Source organism: Aricia agestis, chromosome 5 (assembly GCF_905147365.1).
Source record: "Aricia agestis chromosome 5, ilAriAges1.1, whole genome shotgun sequence".
NCBI classification, from domain to species: domain Eukaryota; kingdom Metazoa; phylum Arthropoda; class Insecta; order Lepidoptera; family Lycaenidae; genus Aricia; species Aricia agestis.
In genome coordinates, this window is record NC_056410.1 from 19,871,720 (window position 1) to 19,895,492 (window position 23,773).

Genomic DNA, 23,773 nt, shown 5'->3' on the forward strand with positions numbered 1-23,773 from the left:
CTCAAACAATCGAACGAGAATACCGCGTCGTACTCTAACAAACGTGAAACGACGTTGTTAGAGCAGGACGCAGCATTCTTGTTCGATTGTTTGACACTCAAAACAGTTTCGTGGTACGGGCCCAGATTTGATTGTTTGAGTCTCAAAACGGTTTCGTTGTAGGCCTCCTGAATCGGGGTGACTTTAGATAAGTTTCGAAAGCAGAACAGTGCAGTATCTCTATGTTGCATGAATTTGTTTCAGTAATACGGCTGCTACTGTACATATTTTGTACTATAGTAACAATTAATATCCATGTACAAAGAAGTTTTGTCTTAACTTCTTTGTACGTGGATATTAACTGTAACGCCTCCGTGGTCTAGTGGTTAGAGCGTCGCTATCGACTCCGGAGGTCGTGGGTTCGAATCCCGCGTTGGAAACATGTTATTTCCAAGTTTGGTTAGGACAATGCAGGCTGATCACCTGATTGTCTGACAAGTAAGATGATCCATGCGTCGGATGGGCATGTAAAAAGTCGGTCCTGCGCCTGATCTCTCGCCAGTCGTGTCGGTCTTCCGTCCCACTGGGTTATGAGAGTAAAGGAATAGAGAGTGCTCTTGTGAACTGCGCACACACTTGGGCACTATAAAAGTACTCCTGCGTGCCTGGCCTGGTTTCAATGAAACCGGCCACCGTCACCGAAACCGGTGTGGGGAGTATTATTATTACGTGGATATTAATTGTGAGAAAGTTCAGATAATAACTAATAACTGCACAGTACACTGTACAGCACTGTCTGTGTATCATTTTTTAGATTTTGTAAAATAGAATAAGCCTGACTTATAAGAATTTTTAAAATTTTCAAAACTTTTGAAATTCCTTAAACGTACCACAGGTATAAAAATACGTGTGGCACTCGGGATCTGCTGCGGTAAAGCAAAGCAAAGGCTAGTCGCACGCACATAAACACCGTGCCGAAACAAACTGAAACGACGTTAGACGATGTGTTAGTTTTAATTTCGTTACGGAATTTTCGTGATTCAATAGCTTTAAATCGTTCTTACAACGTTTACACCTGAAAACTTGAAATTAATCCGAAGCGACAAAACTCATCCCAATGAACAATAAAATAATGTGTAAACAGGAATGAGATTGGATCAGTTAATGACAGCGGCGGGCAGGGACGGGGACACGCTGCCATAAATCAGAGGTAGGGTTGCCAGGTCTAAGCCGAAAGGCCGGACTGAGAAGCCGGACAAATTTTAGCCGGACCGAAAAGCCGCAGAAAGCAGCGTAGCCGGACAAAGGTTAGCCGGAAAGAAAAGCCGGACAAAGCAGCGAAGCCGGACAAAGATTAGCCGGACCGAAAAGTCGGAAAAAGATTAGCCGGACAAAGTAGCGTAGCTGGGCCGAAGAGCCGGATAAAGCAGCTTAGCCGGACATTTGTATAAGAAAGCCGAAAACCCTGCTATCAAGTACTTACAATACCTTCGGCAGCGCGTGTACTTTTCTTTTGTTATTAAAACAATTCAAACTGTTATTGATAACATTTTACATCCTATTAGGTGTAAAGTTTTTCATAGGGACCTGTCATTTTTCATCTTATTGGGCAAAGAGCGGTCACGCGTTCAAGCATTCTGCGTTCGAGCGGTCAGTCACACAGAACTCCTGACGGAAATCTGACGCGGTCAGAAACGCGCCCCGTTTATTGTGAGTATCTCTAATCTCTATATAACATAATACAACACAAAGAAAGCATAACTGACCGCTTGGCCGCTTTTTGTCTGATAGGTCCCTAAGGTGTCTCAAATTATAAAATTATAGGTTCAAAGCTCTACAAAAGCCGGACTTCCTTTAATTTTGGCCGGAAACGCAATCGGAAAATCTTGACTGTCTCCGGCTTTATCCGGACGCCTGGCAACCCTAGGGAGGGGGTGAGGGGGCGACCCCCCGCGCCAGTGGGGCGGGGGGCGACCTACCCCCGGATCCGACATTTTTATAACGGGTTTTTGGGGTCACGACATAATGTGTGAATACTGAAAATGTTTATTGCCCTTTGTTGGGATTACAGGTATGACGGTGGTGACGATGATGGTGATGGTGGTTGTGGTGTGATGACGTAATGTGATGATGAGACAAATGGACAGACGGAGCGCCTGGTGAAGATCACCGTTAACCTTGAAGACTTGACACTAGAAGAGTTAAAGGTGTAAATTGTGCTGTGGTATTAAATTGGGTTTTTATTTTCAATAATCTCATCTTTAAAACATTAAAAAATCCTGACATCAATGGTCAATAATATTATGTAAAATATATTAAGTACTTATAAAAACTATACTTAAAAAACTATTAATTGTTTCAGGTTTGGAGTCTGAAAATGGCTAAAGGTAAGTGTAGCACTGTCGCTCTCAATATTTAATATCGTGATTTGTGAACAAAGATAAAATATATTGGAAAAAGTAAATGCGCACGCGCAGAACGTACCGCAATTTAGAATTATTCGTTGCATAATATGGTTGTATGAAATGATGTGAACCTTGCACATTCGTCCGCAGACCGCACCGTACGCGCCGCCTTAGATGAATCTCGCGCGCGTGAGACCAATCATTTATCTAAGCGCGCCGCATTTTGTACCCGATAGTTCGATGCGTACGGCGCGTACGATGCTGACAAAATATTTGCGATCAAGCTTTATCGTTCCAATTCTTTTCAATTGGACGTAAAACAGAATTAGAACGCTAAGATGACAAGATACCAAAGTATCTACTGCTTAAATAATAAACCATTGACACTATAATTTGGCCAAGTCCTTTATATTTACAGTTAGATCAAATAAAATCTAAACGTAGTTATGAAAATATATGAAGTGATGTTCGATAATAAGTAATAACAATTCAATGCTGCGAATTGCGAAATTCTGTCGGTGATATAGCAGACTTATTAATGACATTACAGTTAATTTACCTGACGTATGCTAACTGAGGGTTAACCTCTAGTTATGTAATCGATAACATTAATTTTGCACAACTCAAGTAATATTTATATGTAATAATTACGTAAAATGACATAAGATGGGTAATTATTGATTATAATTAACCGACAATTTGTTGAATGCTGAACTGTATTTTAAGTGCGAAGAAAAATTTTGAGCTCTTGATGCAACACTGCCATCTAGCGTCGAGTAGATGAGTCGTGTGAACTTAAAATTTAATAAGAACAATTATTTGCCATTAAGCATGTTTAACAATAACAATAATAATGTGTAATATTCCAGAAAATGTTAAATTTTTAAAATTATCTAAATAATTCTAGATTTTCAAATTAAATTGGTTTTGTAGTAACCAGTAACTCCACATTGCGTCATCTAGCGGCAAATGTTAATACTACAACGACTGTCAAAGACAACTTTGTTTTGATATATTGGCACTAGATAGCACTTCTATAACTGCATGGTCAAGAAAATTTTATTTTATCTTAATTTTATTTTTAACTTAAAAATTTAACAATTATTAATAAAGTAAGTACTAGACTAAATGATGAACGCAACTCGTTTTAAATCGCGCAGAAACTTTCCGTGAGCATTGTTCAAAACGCAAAACGTGCATTGTCTTAGAAATAATACGTGTCATTACTCATTAGACACCTGCATGGAGACAACAATTAATTCAAAGACAAACTTTCTTCTTCCTTGGACCAATAAAAAATGTCACTTCTTAAAAGGTTTCATCCGCCAATGAAGTTTGAGAACATTGCACATATTATATTTTAGTACCTGGATGACCGAGCTTTGCTCGGTAGGTATATCAAATCAAATCAAATCATTTAATTCAGGCATCAGAGGCCCATATAACAAATACCTTAAATCTAACATACATATAATTATATAATAAATACCTTAAAACTAACATAAATATTTTATATATACTTAAAAACTAACACTGTCACATTTTGCCGGCGACGTGACTCGCTTCGTTCCGGAGTCTCCCCCGGAACCTCCGATAGACTACATCCATCGGCCAGAACTCCGGCGCCTCGAAAGTCGACAGAAGATTCGTCGGTACTCTCACCACAAAGGAGCTAAAGTTAACCTTGTGGCGAGACTGCAGACGCTCGACCCTCAGGCGCAGTATCGTCTTCTTCTGGATGTAGTCCACGACGTCCTGGACCTCCATGGACCAGTGCAGGCGGAATATGTACAATGGCGTCGCGGGGACCTCGCTCCGCAGACACAGCTCAGGTACATATGGTGCGGTGCCGCGATGGTTGCAGGCGGCGGGCTTCTTCCTCCTCTCCACCAGTATGAAGCCCTCCTCATCGCACCTCCTGCCTTCGTCCTTGCGAAGCCGAGAAGACTCCACCTTGCGGCTCTTCGTAGCCTTGCGGCTCTCAGTCTCGCGACTCTTCGGAGCCTTGCGGTTCTCATTCGCCCCATTAGTTTTCACCCGCGGGGGAGGTGCGGGGCGACCAGCAACAGTCGCAAAGTTTTTCTGAGTCGCCTGAGGACTCGGGGTCGGCGCAACCGGGAGGGGAGCGGGGGCGGGGGCGGCAGCGGCGGTGTTCGTTGAGCCGTCCGATAATGCTGACGGGCTAAACGTGCTCGCTTGCGCGCCACGACGAGTAGTGACGAATGCGGCATCAGCATCAGGGGACCTACATATTGAATTACCACTTTTTAATTGCGATAATTCAATACGTAAGTCACTGATCGTAGACTCTGATGCCTGCAATCTACCTCGAACTCCGGCCAGCTCCTCCTTCAGGAACCTGATGTCCTTCAGTAGGCTGACGACGTCGACGTGGTCCAATGTGACGGGTGGCAGCTTGTGGAGCTCCTTTGCCACAAAAGCCGGCACCTCATCAGGATCCGTCTGCTTCAGCAGGGAGATGATGTCCTGCACGCTCCTTTCCGTTCCGTCTCTTCCTCGCGACGGCATATTCGCGCTCTGTCCGAGCGTCTCGTATAGCAGCTGCTTGCCCTTGCAAATCTCCTCGCTGGAGAAGGAGGACCTGCAGATCTGCATGATGCTGACCTCGTCCATAGTGTCGATGGCGTGCTGGATAAACGCCAGCAACTTGTTGGCCACGAGCGCCATGGTCACGTGCAGCGGCAATGTGCCGCGCGATTCGCAAAAATATTACTTTTGCTGCGTGTGTAACGCGGAGCACGACCGGTCGCTAACTCGACGCATTACACACTCATATATATATATATAGCAAACACTCATTGACTTCGTGTTACTTAATAACGCCTTCTGCTGGTCGTTAAAACAATTAGTTGCTAACAAAATAGTATTATTATTCGCCAATAGATGTCAGGAAGAGTCATATTTTTCAGTTTATCGATTATCGATAAAACACGAATAAAACGACATTTTCTGAAAATGATTCCTAGCTAGATCGATTTATCGCCCCCGAAACCCCCTATATACTAAATTTCATGACAATCGTTGGAGCCGATTCCGAGATTCCAATCTACACTACTATTATAAAGAGGAAAGATTTGATTGTTTGTTTGTCTTGAATAGGCTCCGAAACTACTGGATCGATTTGAAAGATTCTTTTACCATTGGAATCCTACATTAATTCTGCTGAACATAGGCTAAATTTTATTTTGGAAAAAAATAGGGTTCCGTAAGATATTTGGGATTTTCGGACGCAAGGTGTAAAAAATCAACCAGAAATGTTACTTTTTTCGCGTACGCTGGCTAAACTATAAAAGATAGAACCATAAAATGTTCTAAGTAATTGTAGATCTTTTAAATATCTACAAAAAAGTCCGGGACACACTATACCTATCTATGTTGAGTGAGGCACAATAACCATTTTTTTATTAAAAAATCTTGAATGTTTTTGGACTACATTTAAATGCCTTTATTTTACTCGTGGCATTAATTCTTATCAAAATAAATTATTTCATTACTAAGTACAGTTAATGTAGATAATATTTGGTCTTTGAATGATTTAAATTGGACGTTTGGTTTTAATGTTATGGCGAAATTAAAATATTACGATTTCTGCTGCACGTTGCGAATTGGGTGTCGTCAAGGCGCGCCGCGCGGGTGTGCTCGCCCGGAGAGTCCACGTAAATAATAAATATTAATTATTATTACCTCGATCATGGGAATCGCAGACACAATAGATTTATAATATAATAGTTTTGCGACAGCCGGGTGCCGCTTCATTGATGGGATAATATTATAGTGCTTCATTACGTTTTGAATGACTATTATTTTTGATTGCTATTATAATTAATTTCTATAACTATATTTTTATTTATTTTTTTTATTTATTGATAAAGTACAACCACATCGCATACATTTTTTACTTAAAACTAAAATAACAATTTGTATTACATCTAGTGCATACGACAACTACGGTGTACATAACATTAATAACAATAATATTATGTAATTATTATTCATCAAAATTTTTAATTTAAATAAAATAATATAAACTTAAATAGATGAGTCTCTTAATTTTTTCGTAAAGTCAAAATGTTTATCATGGTACACATCGAGATCAATAATACTATTTATTTTATTATATTGAGCAAATATTTTAGTCATCGGAGATTGTAACCCAAGATTAGTTTTGCAGGGAGGAATATAAAATGTCTTAGTTATTTTATTTCTAGGATATTTGTATGGTACGTTTAAGGTTACTATAAATCTCCAATAGCGGCAGCCGGCTGCCAGCATAACAATTATTGAAGATCTATTGTGTCTGCGATACCCACGATGCCGATGGAAGTATTTTTAAATCTACACTATTTCTGCTGAACATAGGCTATATAATTATTTAATGAGAGAAAAAAGGGAACCGTATTAACATTAATGTTAATTGTGTAAAAAAACTACCAAAATATTCCATATATTGTAAGCTTTATAAATCATTTTTTTTTATGAAATAAGGGGGCAAACGAGCAAACGGGTCACCTGATGGAAAGCAACTTCCGTCGCCCATGGACACTCGCAGCATCAGAAGAGCTGCAGGTGCGTTGCCGGCCTTTTAAGAGGGAATAGGGTAATAAGGGAGGGTAGGGATGGGAAGGGAATTTGGGAGGGTAGGGAAGGGAATAGGGTAGGGGATTGGGCCTCCGGTAAACTCACTCACTCGGCGAAACACAGCGCTAGCGCTGTTTCCCGCCGGTTTTCTGTGAGAACGTGGTATTTCTCCGGTCGAGCCGGCCCATTCGTGCCGAAGCATGGCTCTCCCACGTATATAGACTCAAAGTGATGTACTAGAGTCTTATAAGTTATAGAGGACATTAATATCAACGTAAAAGTCCGCGATATCGTATGTCTGACTATTACAATTATTATTATCCTACTTTTTATCTAAAAAAAAATATCCACAGCCGAACATATAACCTCCTCCTTTTTGGAAGTCGGTTAAAAATATGCAATAGTAACGTTGCGCCGGTACAAAACTACAAACCGCCGAATTACTTACCAGCTATAGCTTAGTTAGTATTTACCAGATTTAATAATAATAATTGAATTATATTTTAATCAAGTGTAACAATAATTATCCCAACCATTACATTTACTACGTTTACTTAATTAATAATGGTAAGGATAAAATAATCAAACATAACACTTAAAATATAAAAAAAATACAATAAAAATGTGTATAATAATTATAATATAGTAGTTACAAGCTAAATACTGTAAACCATTTTTATGTTCTGCTTAACATAAGGATTGACTAAGAAATAAAGATTGAAAACAAATTATTTAAAAATCTGTCCACCCGTGCGAAGCCGGGACGGGCCGCTAGTTAAATATATATATATATATATATATATATATATATATATATATATATATATATATATATATATATATATATATATATATATATATATATATATATATATATATATATATATATATATATATTTAACTAGCGGCCCGTCCCGGCTTCGCACGGGACGGGCCGTATATATATATATATATATATATATATATATATATATATATATATATATATATATATATATATATATATAAAATATATAATTTATTGCTCGTTTAAAGATAAAAATAAGTATACGTTTAAAGATAATATATACTTACGTTACCGTTTGCCACTATAACCTACTGTATAAAACTGGTATGTAATTATCCAGTAGTTAAAATGGTGGATGCAATGCAACGGATGGATGCCCAAGATGGGGATTGCGCATGTTGTGGGAGGCCTTCAGCAGTGGCGATAGGCTGATGATGATGATACCTTAAACTAGGTATAGATAGATAGGAGGCTGTTGCAAAATATGTATAAAGTATAAACAAAACCGGCTATGTGTGAGCCGACTCGCGCACGCATGGCTCCATACAAAATGATCAAAATTACGTTTTTTGAAGGGAACTTTATTGTTACAATTTTAAACGACTTCCCAAAAGGAGGCAATTATTCATATTTAAGTATCATTATTAATTTAATTATTAAACCGAACCGAACCGAACACAGATTTCTTTTCTTTATTACTTTGTTGTTATAACGATTGATTTAAAGCGATTTTGATTATTCTTTTTCCATCGCATGGTGGTCGCAACACCCGTGATAAGGGAATGTTGTTTGAAGACGTTTTCATTGCTGAAATTATTATTACCATTGACGTGCAAAACCCTAAAAAGCAATACTACCACTTTAAAATTTTGTGGGACACGGTCACTCGTTACATACGAGTAAGAATGTGTCATTGTCTTGACAGGTCGTGTGTACCAGAACTGTTTACTACGTACAACATACATGTAATGCATTTTCGTACTTGTAATTTGCGTGGTAAACATGCGTTTTAGTCGCACTCCAATGATTGTAAAAAGTAAGTTGGTTCAACCCACCCTGGTTCAGGCGCGGTCGCAGCCTAAAATTTTGGGGGGGTCACTCAGTAGTCACTATACTAATTTTTTTTTATCGGCGCCCTCGGACGGTTCTGGGTTTTATTTTATTTTCAACTTTACCTTACATTTTGGGAGGGGGGGGGTCATGTCCCCTGTGACCCCCCCCCCCCCCTTCGGACCGCGCCTGCCCATATTCACAATATAGACACCTGATGATGAATAATTTCGAAACCGGTCGTGTTATTTGTTAAAAGTTATAATAATATCTTAATATAGTGGAAAAAGTGCAAGAAAAGTGTGTTTTATTAGTGTAGAAAATATGTCTGTCTGTCTGTTACCTCTTCCACAGTTAAACCGCTGAACCGATTTTGGTATGCAGATACCTGAATCCCGAGAAAGGGCATAGGATAGTTTTTAGCTCATAAAAATGCGTGGCTCCCGCGTGATAAACTGCTTTCGGCGGAATGGATTTGCGGGCCTTATCTAGTAATGTACATGTCGTTTGCCGTGTTAGTTAATTTATATAAAATATAAAAATATATTCTTAGGGTGGGCTGCATCAGAGGCGTTGTTAAAGTTAAAGTTATGGTCAAAGTTATAGTTATAGTTAAGGCTAACTATAACCATATAGGTCAAAGTTAACTTCAACCTTAACTTTGACCACAGAATTTGACAGATGACAGCTGGTCCGACAAGGCTTGAAATGAGCGTTAGTTCCTTTTTTCGCCACGTTCATTCAAAGCCTTGTCGAGCTCAAGGTTATGGTTGAATATGGCGTCCATTTTTGACTTTAACCAAAGATTTGACATTTTGCATTGTCGTTATAGTTAAAGTTATAGTAAAGTAAGTTGGTGCAACCAGGGCAGGCGCGGTCCGAAGGGGGGGGGGGGGGGTCACAGAGGACATGACCCCCCCCCCCCCCAAAATGTAAGGTAAAATTGAAAATAAAATAAAACCCAGAACCGTCCGAGGGCGCAGATAAAAAAAAATTAGTATAGTGACTACTGAGTGACCCCCCCAAAATTTTAGGCTGCGACCGCGCCTGAACCAGGGTGGGTTGCACCAACTTACTTTTTACAATCATTGGAGTGCGACTAAAACGCATGTTTACCACGCAAATTACAAGTACGAAAATGCATGTATGTTGTACATTATAAGATTGTAAGTTAACAATATACATAATATAAAATTGTTACATATCTTAAAATCTAGACAACTCTACGTAGTAAACAGTTCTGGTACACACGACCTGTCAAGACAATGACACATTCTTACTCGTATGTAACGAGTGACCGTGTCCCACAAAATTTTAAAGTGGTAGTATTGCTTTTTAGGGTTTTGCACGTCAATGGTAATAATAATTTCAGCAATGATAACGTCTTCAAACAACATTCCCTTATCACGGGTGTTGCGACCACCATGCGATGGAAAAAGAATCATCAAAATCGCTTTAAATCAATCGTTATAACAACAAAGTAATAAAGAAAAGAAATCTGTGTTCGGTTTAATAATTAAATTAATAATGATACTTAAATATCAATAATTGCCTCCTTTTGGGAAGTCGTTTAAAATGTAGAACAATAAAGTTCCCTTAAAAAAACGTTATTTTGATCCTTTTGTACGGAGCCCTGCGTGCGCGAGTCGGCTTACGGGCTTACATATAGCCGGTTTTGTTTATACATATTATTTTGCAACATCATACATCAGCCTATGAGCCTTTATACCTTTCGAGAAGCTTATTCTGGTATGTTGAAATAAAAAATTATGAAAATACGTCTCTAGTCGTACGACTCGCATGCACACAAACACTGTGCCGAAGTCTGGCAACTTCTAGCTTAAACCTCGTAGCAGCTCTACAATGCTACTTTTTTCAGACTATATATTTATGTACTTTACAGTTAACTTAGCAATTTAAATATCATTTGACTTCTAACCCGAGAATGCTTGTTACACGACGATACGTTTAAATTATTCGGATTGTATTTAAACTTAGCAACAATTGGGATTTTTACACCATTGAACAGCAATAAGGAAAATATCGTCATACATCTAAATCTTTTGTTCGAGTGTTGATTAAATTCCTAAACGGCTGAACCGATTATGATGTCATTTTTCGTATTCGTTTAAGTAGGGTCGATAATAGTTAAGATTCAAAATTCAGTGAAGTGGAAGTTTTCTTTTTAATTGTTTGGTCCAGCCCCTTTAGCATGACCACAGTAGAAATGTGAAAAAATAGAAACACTCTGGAGATAAACCTTTAACTATTCTGTGGATAAACTCAAGGTATCGTTCCGATCTTTCTTCGGTTAACCGCGACCGACAAAAATTCAAATAAAATTCTACTTTATGACATAGACTATATTTATATCTATAATCTATATCTGCGGTTAGCCGCGGTAAAAATCGGAACGTTACCCTTAGTTTATCTCCATTTCTATTCTTTCGCATTTCTACTGTGGCCATGCTAAAGGGGCAGGTTGTAAACTACATAAGTATTTGAACAGTTTCTATGTGGGCTAATCTCAACAAAAACAATGCAATTAAATATTTTATATTACATAAATAATAATATATTTTCAAAATAAAATATAATATTATAAATTATAATATTTTGAGCAGAAGTAGATGCGTATTTAGGAGATGAAAAACTTGCAATAAATTTTATTTGTATTCCTGCTAGCATTGTGCAGACCTTGCTATTTAGACTATTTATTAATTCTAGATATTAGTATTCCTAAAGGCTATGTGGGATTAATAAATTAAGTTTATCTGCGAAAAATGCAGAATCGCAAAGTGTTTTGATGTGTCGTTACATAATTTAATTATGTGATAAACAATAATTTATATTAAAATATTTTATGAATAATAATAATAAATAGATTTTTCACGTGACTTCGTGCGAATGCGTAAAATAAAAATTCTGGAGAACTGTACATTTTCGTGTAGTAAAAAGTAGAAGTAAGTTTTCCTGTGGTCAACTCAATTTTAATAAAATCGGTCTAGTAAGTTTCTAACAAACCTTTTCTGGAATTTAATAAATTTAGATATTATGTTTCTATTTTTTATAAAAATATACTTATTATTAAAAAATGATATTCGAATAACAAATAAAATAATATTAGGTAGCCAATAAAATAAACCGATATTTGATTAGCTAATTGAATATTATACATTTTTATGCACCACCACACCAGCACAAAACAAAAATATAGGTAATATTATTTTTCTTTCAGAAAAAAGTAATTAAGTAAATAGTAAGTACTTATGTACTTTTTTTTATTTTTTTATAATTATTGATGAATGCAAAAAGAATACCAAAGTCTTATAAACCAATATAAAATACCAATCAACATTTTAAACTCTGTAACAAAAACTGCACAAAAATACCTAATGGTAAACTTCTGTTTATTTGTAAATAACTCCAGTTTTTTTCCAAATTTTCCTGTCAATGTTATAATAATTATGATTTAATGATAGTTAATGATTGATATTATTATAATTAAATTATCATTAAACTAATGAATGTGATATAGTTACCACTTAGGTACCCGTGACTCGTGAGTAGTGTCCGCGCCCCGGTCGTGAGCGCACGTGCCAGTTCGAACATCGATCTCACTTGGATTTACTTTCGATCTAGTTTTATACATAACGTAAGTTGTATTTACTTTCTATAATAGTAAATAGTTGAATAAAGTCAGTAGGTAATTTTAAGTAAAAGTTTTCTTTTTTATTGAAGAGGAAAAATATGAAAAAGGATATAAAATTTTTTGGATGGATTTATTTACTGGCTAAGTAACAGTACCTACTTTCTATATTATTAAATAGTTGAGTAATATTTTTAATAATAGCTGTAAAGAAATTAAAAAGGAGTTTGTATACATAAAATTAAATAAGTACCTATTATATTTGAATATTATGGCACTATACGCTGAAATAATCAATTTATTAGAAATTAATACCTTATTAGTTATTTATTTATTTATTCACCAACAGAATCACATTTAACAAACTACAAAATAATACAGCACAGTTTTGTATGGATGAAATGTGTTCCAATGAAAGTTATAGTCAAGGAATCAAGCGTGAAGGGCTAGATTGATTTTCATTAAAATTTGGCAATTTAACTAAGTAGACCACGGGGAAGGACAAGATAATATTATGATATTGTTATCTCGAGAATGTGCAAGACGTGTCCTGCGGGATTTTCTATGCGAAGTCGCGAGGAACAGCTAGTTAGTAGGTATTCAAATGAGGTTATTACATTTAATTATATATTATTATTCTATTAATTATTTAATTATTTAATACGTCTGAGCAACAATCATAATTCACACGTATTAAAACATTGTATAAGAGCATATTTGGCTAAAATGCACAGTTCCATGCATATTTTTCATATTTTTTTAAAAATATTTTTATTGTTATATTAAACAACAATTAGCCAGGGTTTCACAGAATATTCGAAATATCATGCTGGTTATTAAATTAAAATGTTAGATATTTATTAAAGTTCTTTCTTTTAATTGTATTTATTTATTTAACTTATTTAACTGTATGTTTGTCTATAATTGGATTAATTTTCATGACAGCTTTACAAGCTATTAAGCTAATAAATCATTGTAAAGCTATTAAAATAATAGAAGAATTATTATAGAAATCCATATCTAATATCTTACATATCCCAACATTGTATCCTAGAAGTAGCGTCTTTGACTTTCGCACTAATACCTCACTGTAAACATGTCGCCCGAAAATCTACGCTATTAGTTTATCGCGCGGCCGTGCATTTTTCGGTATGAAGTATCCCCTGAGACTCAAAGTACCTATCTCCATACCCAGCAAAATTGATTCACGATAACGCCCACGTGGTCTAGTGGTTAAGAGCGCGTCTCTTGACTCGGAGATCGTGGGTTCGATTCCCGCGTTGGAAACATGTTATTTCCAAGTTTGGTTAGGACAATGCAGGCTGATCACCTGATTGTCTGACAAGTAAGCTGATGATCCATGCGTCGGATGGGCATGTTAAAAGTCGGTCCTGCGCCTGATCTCTCGCCGGTCGTGTCGGTCTTCCGTCCCACTGGGTTATGAGAGTGAAAGGAATAGAGAGTGCTCTTGTGTACTGCGCACACACTTTGGCACTATAAAATTACTCCTGCGTAACTGGCCTGATTTGAGGTTTCAATGAAACTGGCCACCGTCACCGAAATCGGTGGTTTCAGTGGTTTGTGCGTAAAGAGGTAACAGACAGACAGAAACTCTTTGGCACCAATTTCGTGCGGTATTGTGGCGTGGGGCGCGCGGAGAAAGTTCCGGCGGCGTGTCCGGTGTCGACACAGCCGGTTTTGTGTTACGCAACCTTAATCACTTTCTTTCATCATCAACACGTGGTACCGTGTGCTAAAGGTCCCTTACCTTTGGTACACGGTACCTATTATAAGTTCCATTAGAGCAGGGGTTCCCAAACTTATTTTGTCTACTGCCCACTTTGAGAACTAATTACACTCTAGCGCCCCCTTTGTTTAAATTTAAAATGCATCCGGATGAAGTAAATCACCCCCCAAGCCCCTACACAACGTCCCATTTTTTTCTCGGTCCCACACTGCCCGCCTTTCAAAGACCTTCAGCGCCCACAAGGGGGTGTTATCGGCTTATCGCCCACTTTGGGTAAGGCTGCATTAGAGAGACTTCGCTGTATGGCCTGTATGTCTATCACGAATATCACAATGTAGCTGATTAATAAGTAAGTAGCTGTGAACCTTGAGGCTTGAACTGTATTCAGTATCCCACTCTCGAATAATGTATGTATGGTTTTGACATTACAGGTATCTTTAGTGTTACTCCAGAGTCCAGACTTTTTTTTTAATTAAAATATATGATTTTTTTGTCACTATAATGCCAATTTTTATTTTTCTCTCTGAACGTTACTTGAAAAGTATAGTAGGTCAGCGGTCCTCAAACTTTTTTGGTGGCGGAACCCTTTTAGAAGTGACATTTTTGATGGACCCCCAAATAAAAAGATTTTTCTGTCTTTGAATGAAATGACGTTTCTGAAAACTCGCTGACGGAATTCAAAGGTCTTTGCGAGCCCCGGGGTTCTGCGGAACACACTTTGAGAATAGCTGCTGTAGTTGATTTTACTTAACCTTAAAGCAGTAGTAAAATCGCTTGAATCCAAGCTAATTAAACTATAAAAGTTTTATGGATTGGTTAAAAGTACAAAACATTTTATATATAGAATTTTTATATCTCTATGACAAAAAATTACGCAAATGTAATTTAGCTCTTATCGGTCTTTTAATGTCACTAAGTAACATATTAATAATATTTTTGTTTTTGTGTACTTTTTTATAATTTTATATCCTGAATCCTGCTTGAGTGTATTAGGAGTTAGGACAATGTTTTCAAAATGCATAGTATCGCGGTCCGCGGAATATAAGTGCAGCTTTATTTCAATACGAACTTTAACTTATAACTTATAAGTATTGTCTGATACTCATGGTCCAAATCATACGACGAGTCACAAAACTTCACACTATTTCTGTGTAAACAAATTTACAATGTAAGTTCCAATATATATCCAGTATATGATTAGTGCAGTGTTCATGGTATCAAGAATCGACGCGACATCGTAGGTACTATCGATTCGTTCTGAAAATATATTCTTATAATATTATCACTTCGTTTTTTCGTCATAATATAATTTTATTCGTTTACATAAAGCGTCGGTTTCAAGACGTCATACACTAGACAGTACACTGGGTTTTATTTCAGAACTCACACATTATACTAGCGTTGTAGTTTGAAGTATTATACCTGCAAATTTAAAATGACAATCGAAACAAAGCGCCTTGTGTTCAGGATTTTTAAAATCTATTGTATGTTAATATCAGCTATAAGAAGATAACATTTTGATTTTACGTCATTAAAAAAAATATCTGAAATGTTATATAAAATAAATATAATATTCTAAACTACCCATAGATCAATGATTATATTAGCTGTCGAAGCCAAAATTTTCTGATACAAAATTACAAATGATGATGCGCAAAAATGTATGGGCTCTGGTATTGGGCTCAACAGGAATGGATTGTATATTTTTAGGAAGGTATACCCATGTACATTAATGATCAATAGGGCAATGTAACGTGATGTTAACAGTATGAAATGTATGAGCTGTATGGGCTCTGGTATTGGGCTCAACAGGAATGGATTGTATATTTTTAGGAAGGTATACCCATGTACATTAATGATCAATAGGGCAATGTAACGTGATGTTAACAGTATGAAATGTATGAGCGCTGATGTCACTTTTAACATGGCTTTACTCAAAAAGTACAACGAATCTTGACAAGCCTTGTCGAGATTCGTTGTACTTTGAGTCATCATTTTTAGGGTTCCGTAGTCAAGAAGGAACCCTTAGCCCTACCGGGCGCGCATTAGCGGTCAAACCTCAGCGGTGGCGGTCGCGACGGCCATCGAGATCACCTTAGTATGAAACCTCCATAGACCACTCGCACCTGGCCGCACGGCGGCCACTGGCCAGCGGTCACACCGTACTTTCGATAGCCGCCGCGACCTGGCCGCTGTATAGATTATAGATAGTTAATCCTATCATGTGCACTTTATGCTCGTTACGGAGGTTGTTGGGCAACAGGTAATTACAGTATTCAGTGTGTTGGAGTACATCCGATACGCTCTAACAGACCGGCTGAACATATTATTGTGATGTAACATAGTTCGTATCATCAAATTACTTTAAGTTACAGGTGTATAAGTTACAGGTGTATATTTATTATGTAAGTTACAGATGTAGTAGGTGTCCCTGAAAAAATCTCACATTAAAATCTCAATTTTAGTCTTATGACACATTGCTATTTTTTGGTTTAATATTATCAAAATTACGGACAAGTACGCAGCCCTTTAATTATATAAACCATTTTTTTTAGATCTTAAATACTTAATATGAGTAAAAATATTATAAAGATTTTAGATATTATGTCAGTGAATCAAGTCAAGCCAATGAATCAAGTCAAGTCAAGTCATTTTTTTATTAGGTTCACAAAACAAGATACAATTCACAATACACGTAGCCATAAATAATACAGTATGAAATGAATAATACCAGAGAATATTGTATCTCTCTAAGGAGTGAACACAACATGCACATTGCACATAACAAATAGAAATTGTATAGCACATAATATTATATTGTAAGAAATTAAAATGGGCAAACAAGCAGACGAATCGCCTCATAAAATCTACGGCTACTAGCAACACCCGCAGGCGTAGCATGGTCACCATAGAAACAGTTTCTTTCTACGGAAGAATAGACAAAGTGACAGTTAGACAATGGAAATCCGCCATTTTGTTGATAAAATCTGTCAGTATGTCGATTCTTTCCCATGTCTACTGTTGTTATGCTAGCCCTGCAGAAGAGTCGCAAATGAGCCTTTCTATCAACACAATTCCATCGTCATTTCACATTTAGCAGCAACATGGGGGGCGAAGTTCCATGTGCCAACTGCCAACGACCTTGAGGTGACGAAACGCATTGGGCCGCATTGGGCAATGTTTATCAGCCGGTCGCGCTCGTTAGAACCGTACCGTGATTGAAGGACGGACAAACACTTTCACTATATACACGCGTTTGTACATGAACATTGAATACTGAACAGTGAGAAATCGTGTCGATTTTGCAGAGGAATGTATAGGAATAAATAGATATTATATAGGAATAAATAACCATTCAGGCCTAAACTTGGTTTCACAAACTTGGGTTTGTGAAACCAAGGTTCACGCAAGGGCCGTTACATACTATCCTCGCAAATTAGATTACTTTATATTTACTTTATATAAATTTTTTATTTACTTTATATAAATCTTATTTTATTAACTGGAATTGATTTCATTGATTATATATTTTTATAAAATATTTATACTTGCAGCAACATTTTAACAGATCTTTTATACAAGGCGTAGCCTGTAATGTGGATTGCAGGATTACAGTTTCAGGATAATATTTATTGTCTATTACTTACTAAAGTTAGATACCCTTATAGTTAACTTATAGTTTATATACTATATTTTATTTTTCATTTGTTTTAGTACAATCACGTCTTGTCTATAAACAATATGTGGGATAGCCACGCTTGGGCACGAATGGGCCGGCTCCACCGGAGAAATACCACGTTCTCACAGAAAACCGGCGTGAAACATCGCTTGCGCTGTGTTTCGCCGAGTGAGTGAGTTTACCGGAGGCCCAATCCCCTACGCTATTCCCTTCCCTACCCTCCCCTATTACCCCTTTTCTCTCTTAAAAGGCCGACAACGCACCTGCAGCTTCTGATGCTGCGAGTGTCCATGGGCGACGGTAGTTGCTTTCTACCAGGTGACCCGTTTGCTCGTTTGCCCCCTTATTTCATAAAAAAAAATGTTATTTTCTTTGTTTTAAGTTATTTGTTCTTCCTTCCTTATAATATTTTATCTTTATACTGAAAACTGCTGCGATAACCATCCCTTTATGGGACCCAAAGTAGGTAGACAATACCTATCTCCAAACCGAATTTCATCACAATCGGTTTAACGGTTTAAGGGTGAAGAGGTAACAAACCGACAGACATGCTTTTGCATGTAATATTATCAGTATGGGCATTGGATAGTAATATTTAAAAAGTCCTACATTGATGTCCCACAGACACAAAAACACTACAAATTCTACTTCTTCAAGTTGGATTCATAAGTAATGCTTGTAACACCGAGAAACCCCACCCATAACCGGTTGAAGATGTTATAAAATTAATGACACTTAACCGCTAATACCTTGAGTAAATCATTGTAGTAATAATACGAGTGTATGTTTGTTTGCGTCGAGATGGCGCAAGAAACCGTCGTTCGCCGAACCGAGGTTGTTTAAACAAAAATATTCATGGTGCCACAGCCATTCATGGCGAAAATATGATGGTTATTATGTACCTACTTGTAAAGGCTACAAAATAATATTATATTGTATTATGGGACTGAACAGCCCTAGTGGACAAGTGGCAAGCGATTATCGTAAACGCTAACAAAATGTATGCGATTTGACATAAGTCATCGCTTCGCTAGCGAATACTAATGTCAAATTCCATACATTTTGTGGCTTTGGCGTTTACGATAATTGCTTGCCGCTTGTCTAGGCCCTCTGACAACTTAACAGTCAGCCGTTTGGGCGTTAAAAACTACCGGTAACTAAATAATAATTTAAGTAGGTACTATCAGAGAATTTGATTCCTAGGCAAATGGAGGACCTAAATAATTTGGCCGCGTAACGTCAAACGCAGCCGACAGATCACAGCTAACATTGAATTGACATAAGCCGACCACATCACGTAGGTCCGTCAACTGCCTAGGAATCAATTTCTTCGATGGTACCTGCATGGCAACGAAAATATTATATTAAATAAAAATAAATATATTTACATATTCAGATTACAAATACTTACTAAAATTCTTATTGTAACAAAAATCTCTGACACAATAAGAGTCAACCGAAAATATATTGGTGACTTCACTGTACGGTATCTTATCTTATTTGTAACTGAAAATGTATGATTTCGTTCTTGCACAGTCGCACTTTATAGTGAAAAAAGTTTAAGAACACTGTTTTATAAATGTCTACCAAAAGTCAAAGCTGAAAATTTATATACTTACGAAAGACGTTACAAGATATAATTTTACGCCAGTTTTGTGTGTGGATATGGTATATTTTCTATTGAGCTAGTTCATGGCCAATCGAGACGGACATAAGATAACAAAATAGTGATAAGAAGTATTTTTATTGGTTAATTTTTAACCGATAGTTATTGTTGCATAACAGTCAAAGTGCAATAACGAGATAAGGTTAAAATTTAACTGTTAGATAAGTATACAGATAAGAAGTGTTTGATAATGTCACGTCAAAATAATATGGATTTTTTTAATATTGTGTGTGTTCAAAAAAATGTTTCAGAGGCGTTCGCAATTCCGTAGCGCCAAAATTCGTTCATCGCACGAACTACATTTTCCGGGATAAAGGACTCAAAGTATGTCCATACAACATTTCAGTAAAATCAGTTCAGTGGTTTGGGCGTGAAGAGTAAACAGACGATAGACAATTTCGTACTCATAATATTATTAGTATCGATATACAAGAGGTAAATAAAAACCGGCCAAGTGCGTGTCGAGCCACGCGCAATATAGGGTTCCGTAGTACCGCTAGTTTTTGATAATTTTTGTATGAATGTCTTCCACATAATATACTACTCGGAATACAATTTTTTTAGTTAACCCTTAAGTACTGACGTGGTTATGTTGAGTAATATGTAGCGTGACGTGACGTCTCACAGACGGATTCGCAAATTACCTATAACTTTATATATTTTAAATGAATTAAGATTATTTCATAATTTGTAATATTTTAGAGGTATTCTGGAGTAATATAAATAAAAATACGGAGAAAATATATGCAACATCAACATTTATTTGGCATCTAGATAGGCCCTATTTAATTTCAGTATTTCAATTGTGTCTTGACTTTTACACTAGATTTTTAGAACTGTGAGGAAAAAAAGAAAACGTAAATGCTTTTAAACGAGTTAACAAATAATGACTTACATAAGAAAAATAAAATATGATATAATATCACTAAGAATTTCAAATAATTTCAGCGCAGTCAACACACATAGTTTTTTTCACGATTGGACTTGAATACGGAAGTGTAAAAGAGGAGTCATGAAAGCTTTCGTCTCTTCACAATCTGTTGGCCGTATTTCAACTTTATTAAGGTTTTTGAACTTGTCACGAACTTGAGAAAGTTTTTTATTAGTGTGATCAACAATTTAATCGATCATATTATGAGAAAAAAGTTCATACTACAGATTCTCACAACTAATAAATAATCTGGGCTGCATTCGAGGTATTTCAACAATATTGTGGCTCGACACGATCTACTTATAGGTTCTTCTGCCGACCATTTAAAACCGTTTTTGCCAAAACAATATTTTTGATATCCAGGATTGGAAGATCTTTCTGCCTGTAATTGTTCTATTAAGTTCCGTGTCTGAGATATGATAAGCGATATGTTTTCATCTTCTTCAAGCTCGGACTGCTCAGATTCGGTTTCATGAGCACTTTCCAAGTGGAAATCCGGGTCAACTTGCTCATCATCAACATCGCTGAAATCACCCTCAAAGTCTTGCTCTAACCACGTTTGTATGGCGTCATCAAAGTCTGGAGCCGTGCTAGATGTCACTTTTCTTCTTTTATTGCTACGTCCAGAAGTACTTGGTTCGTCCATCTAAAACAGTTGAACATTTTGTGACGTGACGTTCATGAGACACTTCAGAATAAACACACAAACCAGGACTTGACGTCCAAAAAAATAAATACACTAATACTGACCTTACGTCTCTCAGACACCAAAGCAGCGTACACGTTAAACTGTTAACTCGACGAGAATGCGAACTCGACAGGCCAATGGGAGTCGCAAATCCAGAAGCGGGGCGCGCGGGTGAAAAATATTTAAAACGACTAAATTACGGAGAAAATTGTCAACACGCCGTCTGTGGGACACCCACGTCACTACTTAAAGTTTAATTGACTATTACTCAATAACTTATGATTTATGAAGTCTTCTTACCCGTGATAGTTTTCCTTTTAAATTCAGCATATTTCCTACCCCTGTGAAGTTTTACACATTTCTAGAAGCAACCGTTTAGCTGGTAGAAGGGAGGGACACTGGACTATGACAACTTTTTCCACTTTAAAACTTCATATTTCACAAATGGATCCCTAAATCGGAAAATGGTAATTAAATATTCATAATATTTAAAAAAAAAACTGTCCAACGACACTACACACGCTGGAGGGGACGCGGAAAAAATAAATCATCCCGTTTGATGTGTAGGGGAGGTACCTACTTACCATAAAAACATTTATTTTAGATTTATATAGCATTTTGTCGGTGTCATTAAGATGTTCATACATGCCGAATTACAGCTTTGACAGCTTTGTAGGCCTTGTAGTCTCTGAGAAAAACCGCGGACAGACAGACGTACAGACGGACGAACAGATCGAAACTATAAGGGTTCCTTGTTGACTACGGAATCCTAATAAAATGATTGAAGATACGTTAACAAGCAGCAGGAGGCATCACAGGTTAAGCCAAAGATCCAAAAATATAACATTTTTTATAACTTTGACGTAAGCATAATATAAAAAACAACTTAATCAAGACTATTTCCTCTATCAATAAAAACTTCTAATAAATCGATTTTGGTAACAACTAGTTAAGTTAGCAGATCTACTTCTATATCGTCACATTTTGTCAAGTTGTTATTTACTTAAATTTTAAGGTTAAAAAATAATCTGCCGATACACCTCTACATCATTCTAAATATAACATAATATAGGTGTGACTTTGTAGATAATCATCATCACCAGTCTCTTGAAAATACCTTCTAAAATTATTTGCACGGCATGGTCTACATTGGCCGAAAAATCGATTTTCCTTCTTTCATTAACTTTTGACATTGGTGCCAGCGGCCAGCCCCAAAAATTGCTTAAATCCTTTGACACTCTATAATATTTAAGTTGGCTGGTACGCCTTCAAAAGTGTGAAGATTGAGTAGAGATTTTTTTAATTACTTATAGGAGAATTCTGAAAAGCCCGTGTTTAAAATATAACAATGATTATTTGATTCTTTTTTTGGAGTTGGAAGTTGGTTTACATTTTTTTGTTTAAAAACAGATACTTAATAATTTATTATTTTATGTTATATAATATCAACCATGTTTGTGGTCTTTCTTAAAGGCAAGCTATTCTCAAAGGAGAAGAAGAACCATTGATTGCTATTCCTATGAATGTAGGTAGTTGAAAATAAAAACAAAGGCCATTTTAATACAAGTCGAACCTTGACCTCTGTAATTGATAAGAAATATTCATTAGTAAATGTCGCCGGGTGTAGTGAGTGGACTGATATCAGAGACAGTTGTTCGGTACTAGATAGTGTACATGTGTAACATACTATGTTTTAACAAAAGGAAACTGTAAAGTGACTGTATACAAAAGTTAAAATGTTAAAATATATACTGAACAAAAAAAAAATGTGACAATTACGTTAAAAATGCAGTGAAGTTGTGCTTAAACAAAAAATAAATAATAATATGATTTTTTGGTTGTTTATATTGCAAATAAAAAAGTGAACAAGTGTTAAAAACACTTTCAACTTTCTTGAACCTTAACAGTGCAATAAACTTTTGACAATAGTGACACGATACTTAGCACGTGAACTTTTAACAATGAAAGAATCGGTGTTAAATTTGACAGTTCTATGTTTTTCTATCGGTGCTGAAATCATAACTCGGATCATTCTTATAATAATTCATTCTATGGTGTACCAAAGTTTCGTAATAGCTGAAGTACTAATGAACAACTATGCCGTGCTATATCCACAGTATATTTCGGATATAGTAAACGAAGTTCGTACTGGGTGCTACTACATTATATATTTTATTTTGAGAACAGTTTCAAAAAAGGTAGGTTGATGTTATTAATAGCCTTATACCAAACAGAGTTGGGCAAAAAGTAATTAGATTAACGATTACACAATTACAAATACATTGTAGTTGTTAATCTGATTACAAAATAATCAGATTGATGAAGTAATTGTGCACCTGAAATTAACCAGTAATTGATTCGAATGTAATTGGAATAAATTTTATTCTAATTACAATTTAATCAGATTACTTGTAATTTAAATACATGGAATTACTTTTTTTTTTCATAATGATAAGTCCTAGACCCTAATTTAACGTCGGAGTATCCTGGATTGACAGTTCACAATAGGACTTCCCATTTCGTAAAATAATCACAAATATTACATATTAACTCAGAAATAATACTTATAAACTAATTTTTTTTTTTATGAAAT

The 23,773-nt window shown here is 36.3% G+C and overlaps 1 protein-coding gene across 3 annotated transcripts in view; it reads left to right on the top strand.

The window, feature by feature from the left end:
* Nucleotides 1-2,348: 2,348 nt before the first annotated feature.
* The window catches only part of LOC121726967 (fatty-acid amide hydrolase 2-B), a 51,582-nt gene continuing 30,157 nt past the window's right edge, over nt 2,349-23,773 (top strand). Inside the window, exon 1 of one of the 3 annotated variants that reach the window (XM_042114630.1) lies at nt 2,349-2,366. Coding sequence is in view for 1 of the 3 variants with exons in the window: in XM_042114628.1 (XP_041970562.1) it covers nt 23,142-23,378 (237 nt within the window). In the remaining 2 variants the exon portion in view is untranslated. Of the gene's footprint in view, nt 2,367-12,397; nt 12,476-22,786; nt 23,379-23,773 lie in introns of those variants that run through there. The other 2 variants (XM_042114629.1, XM_042114628.1) reach the window with 2 other exon arrangements.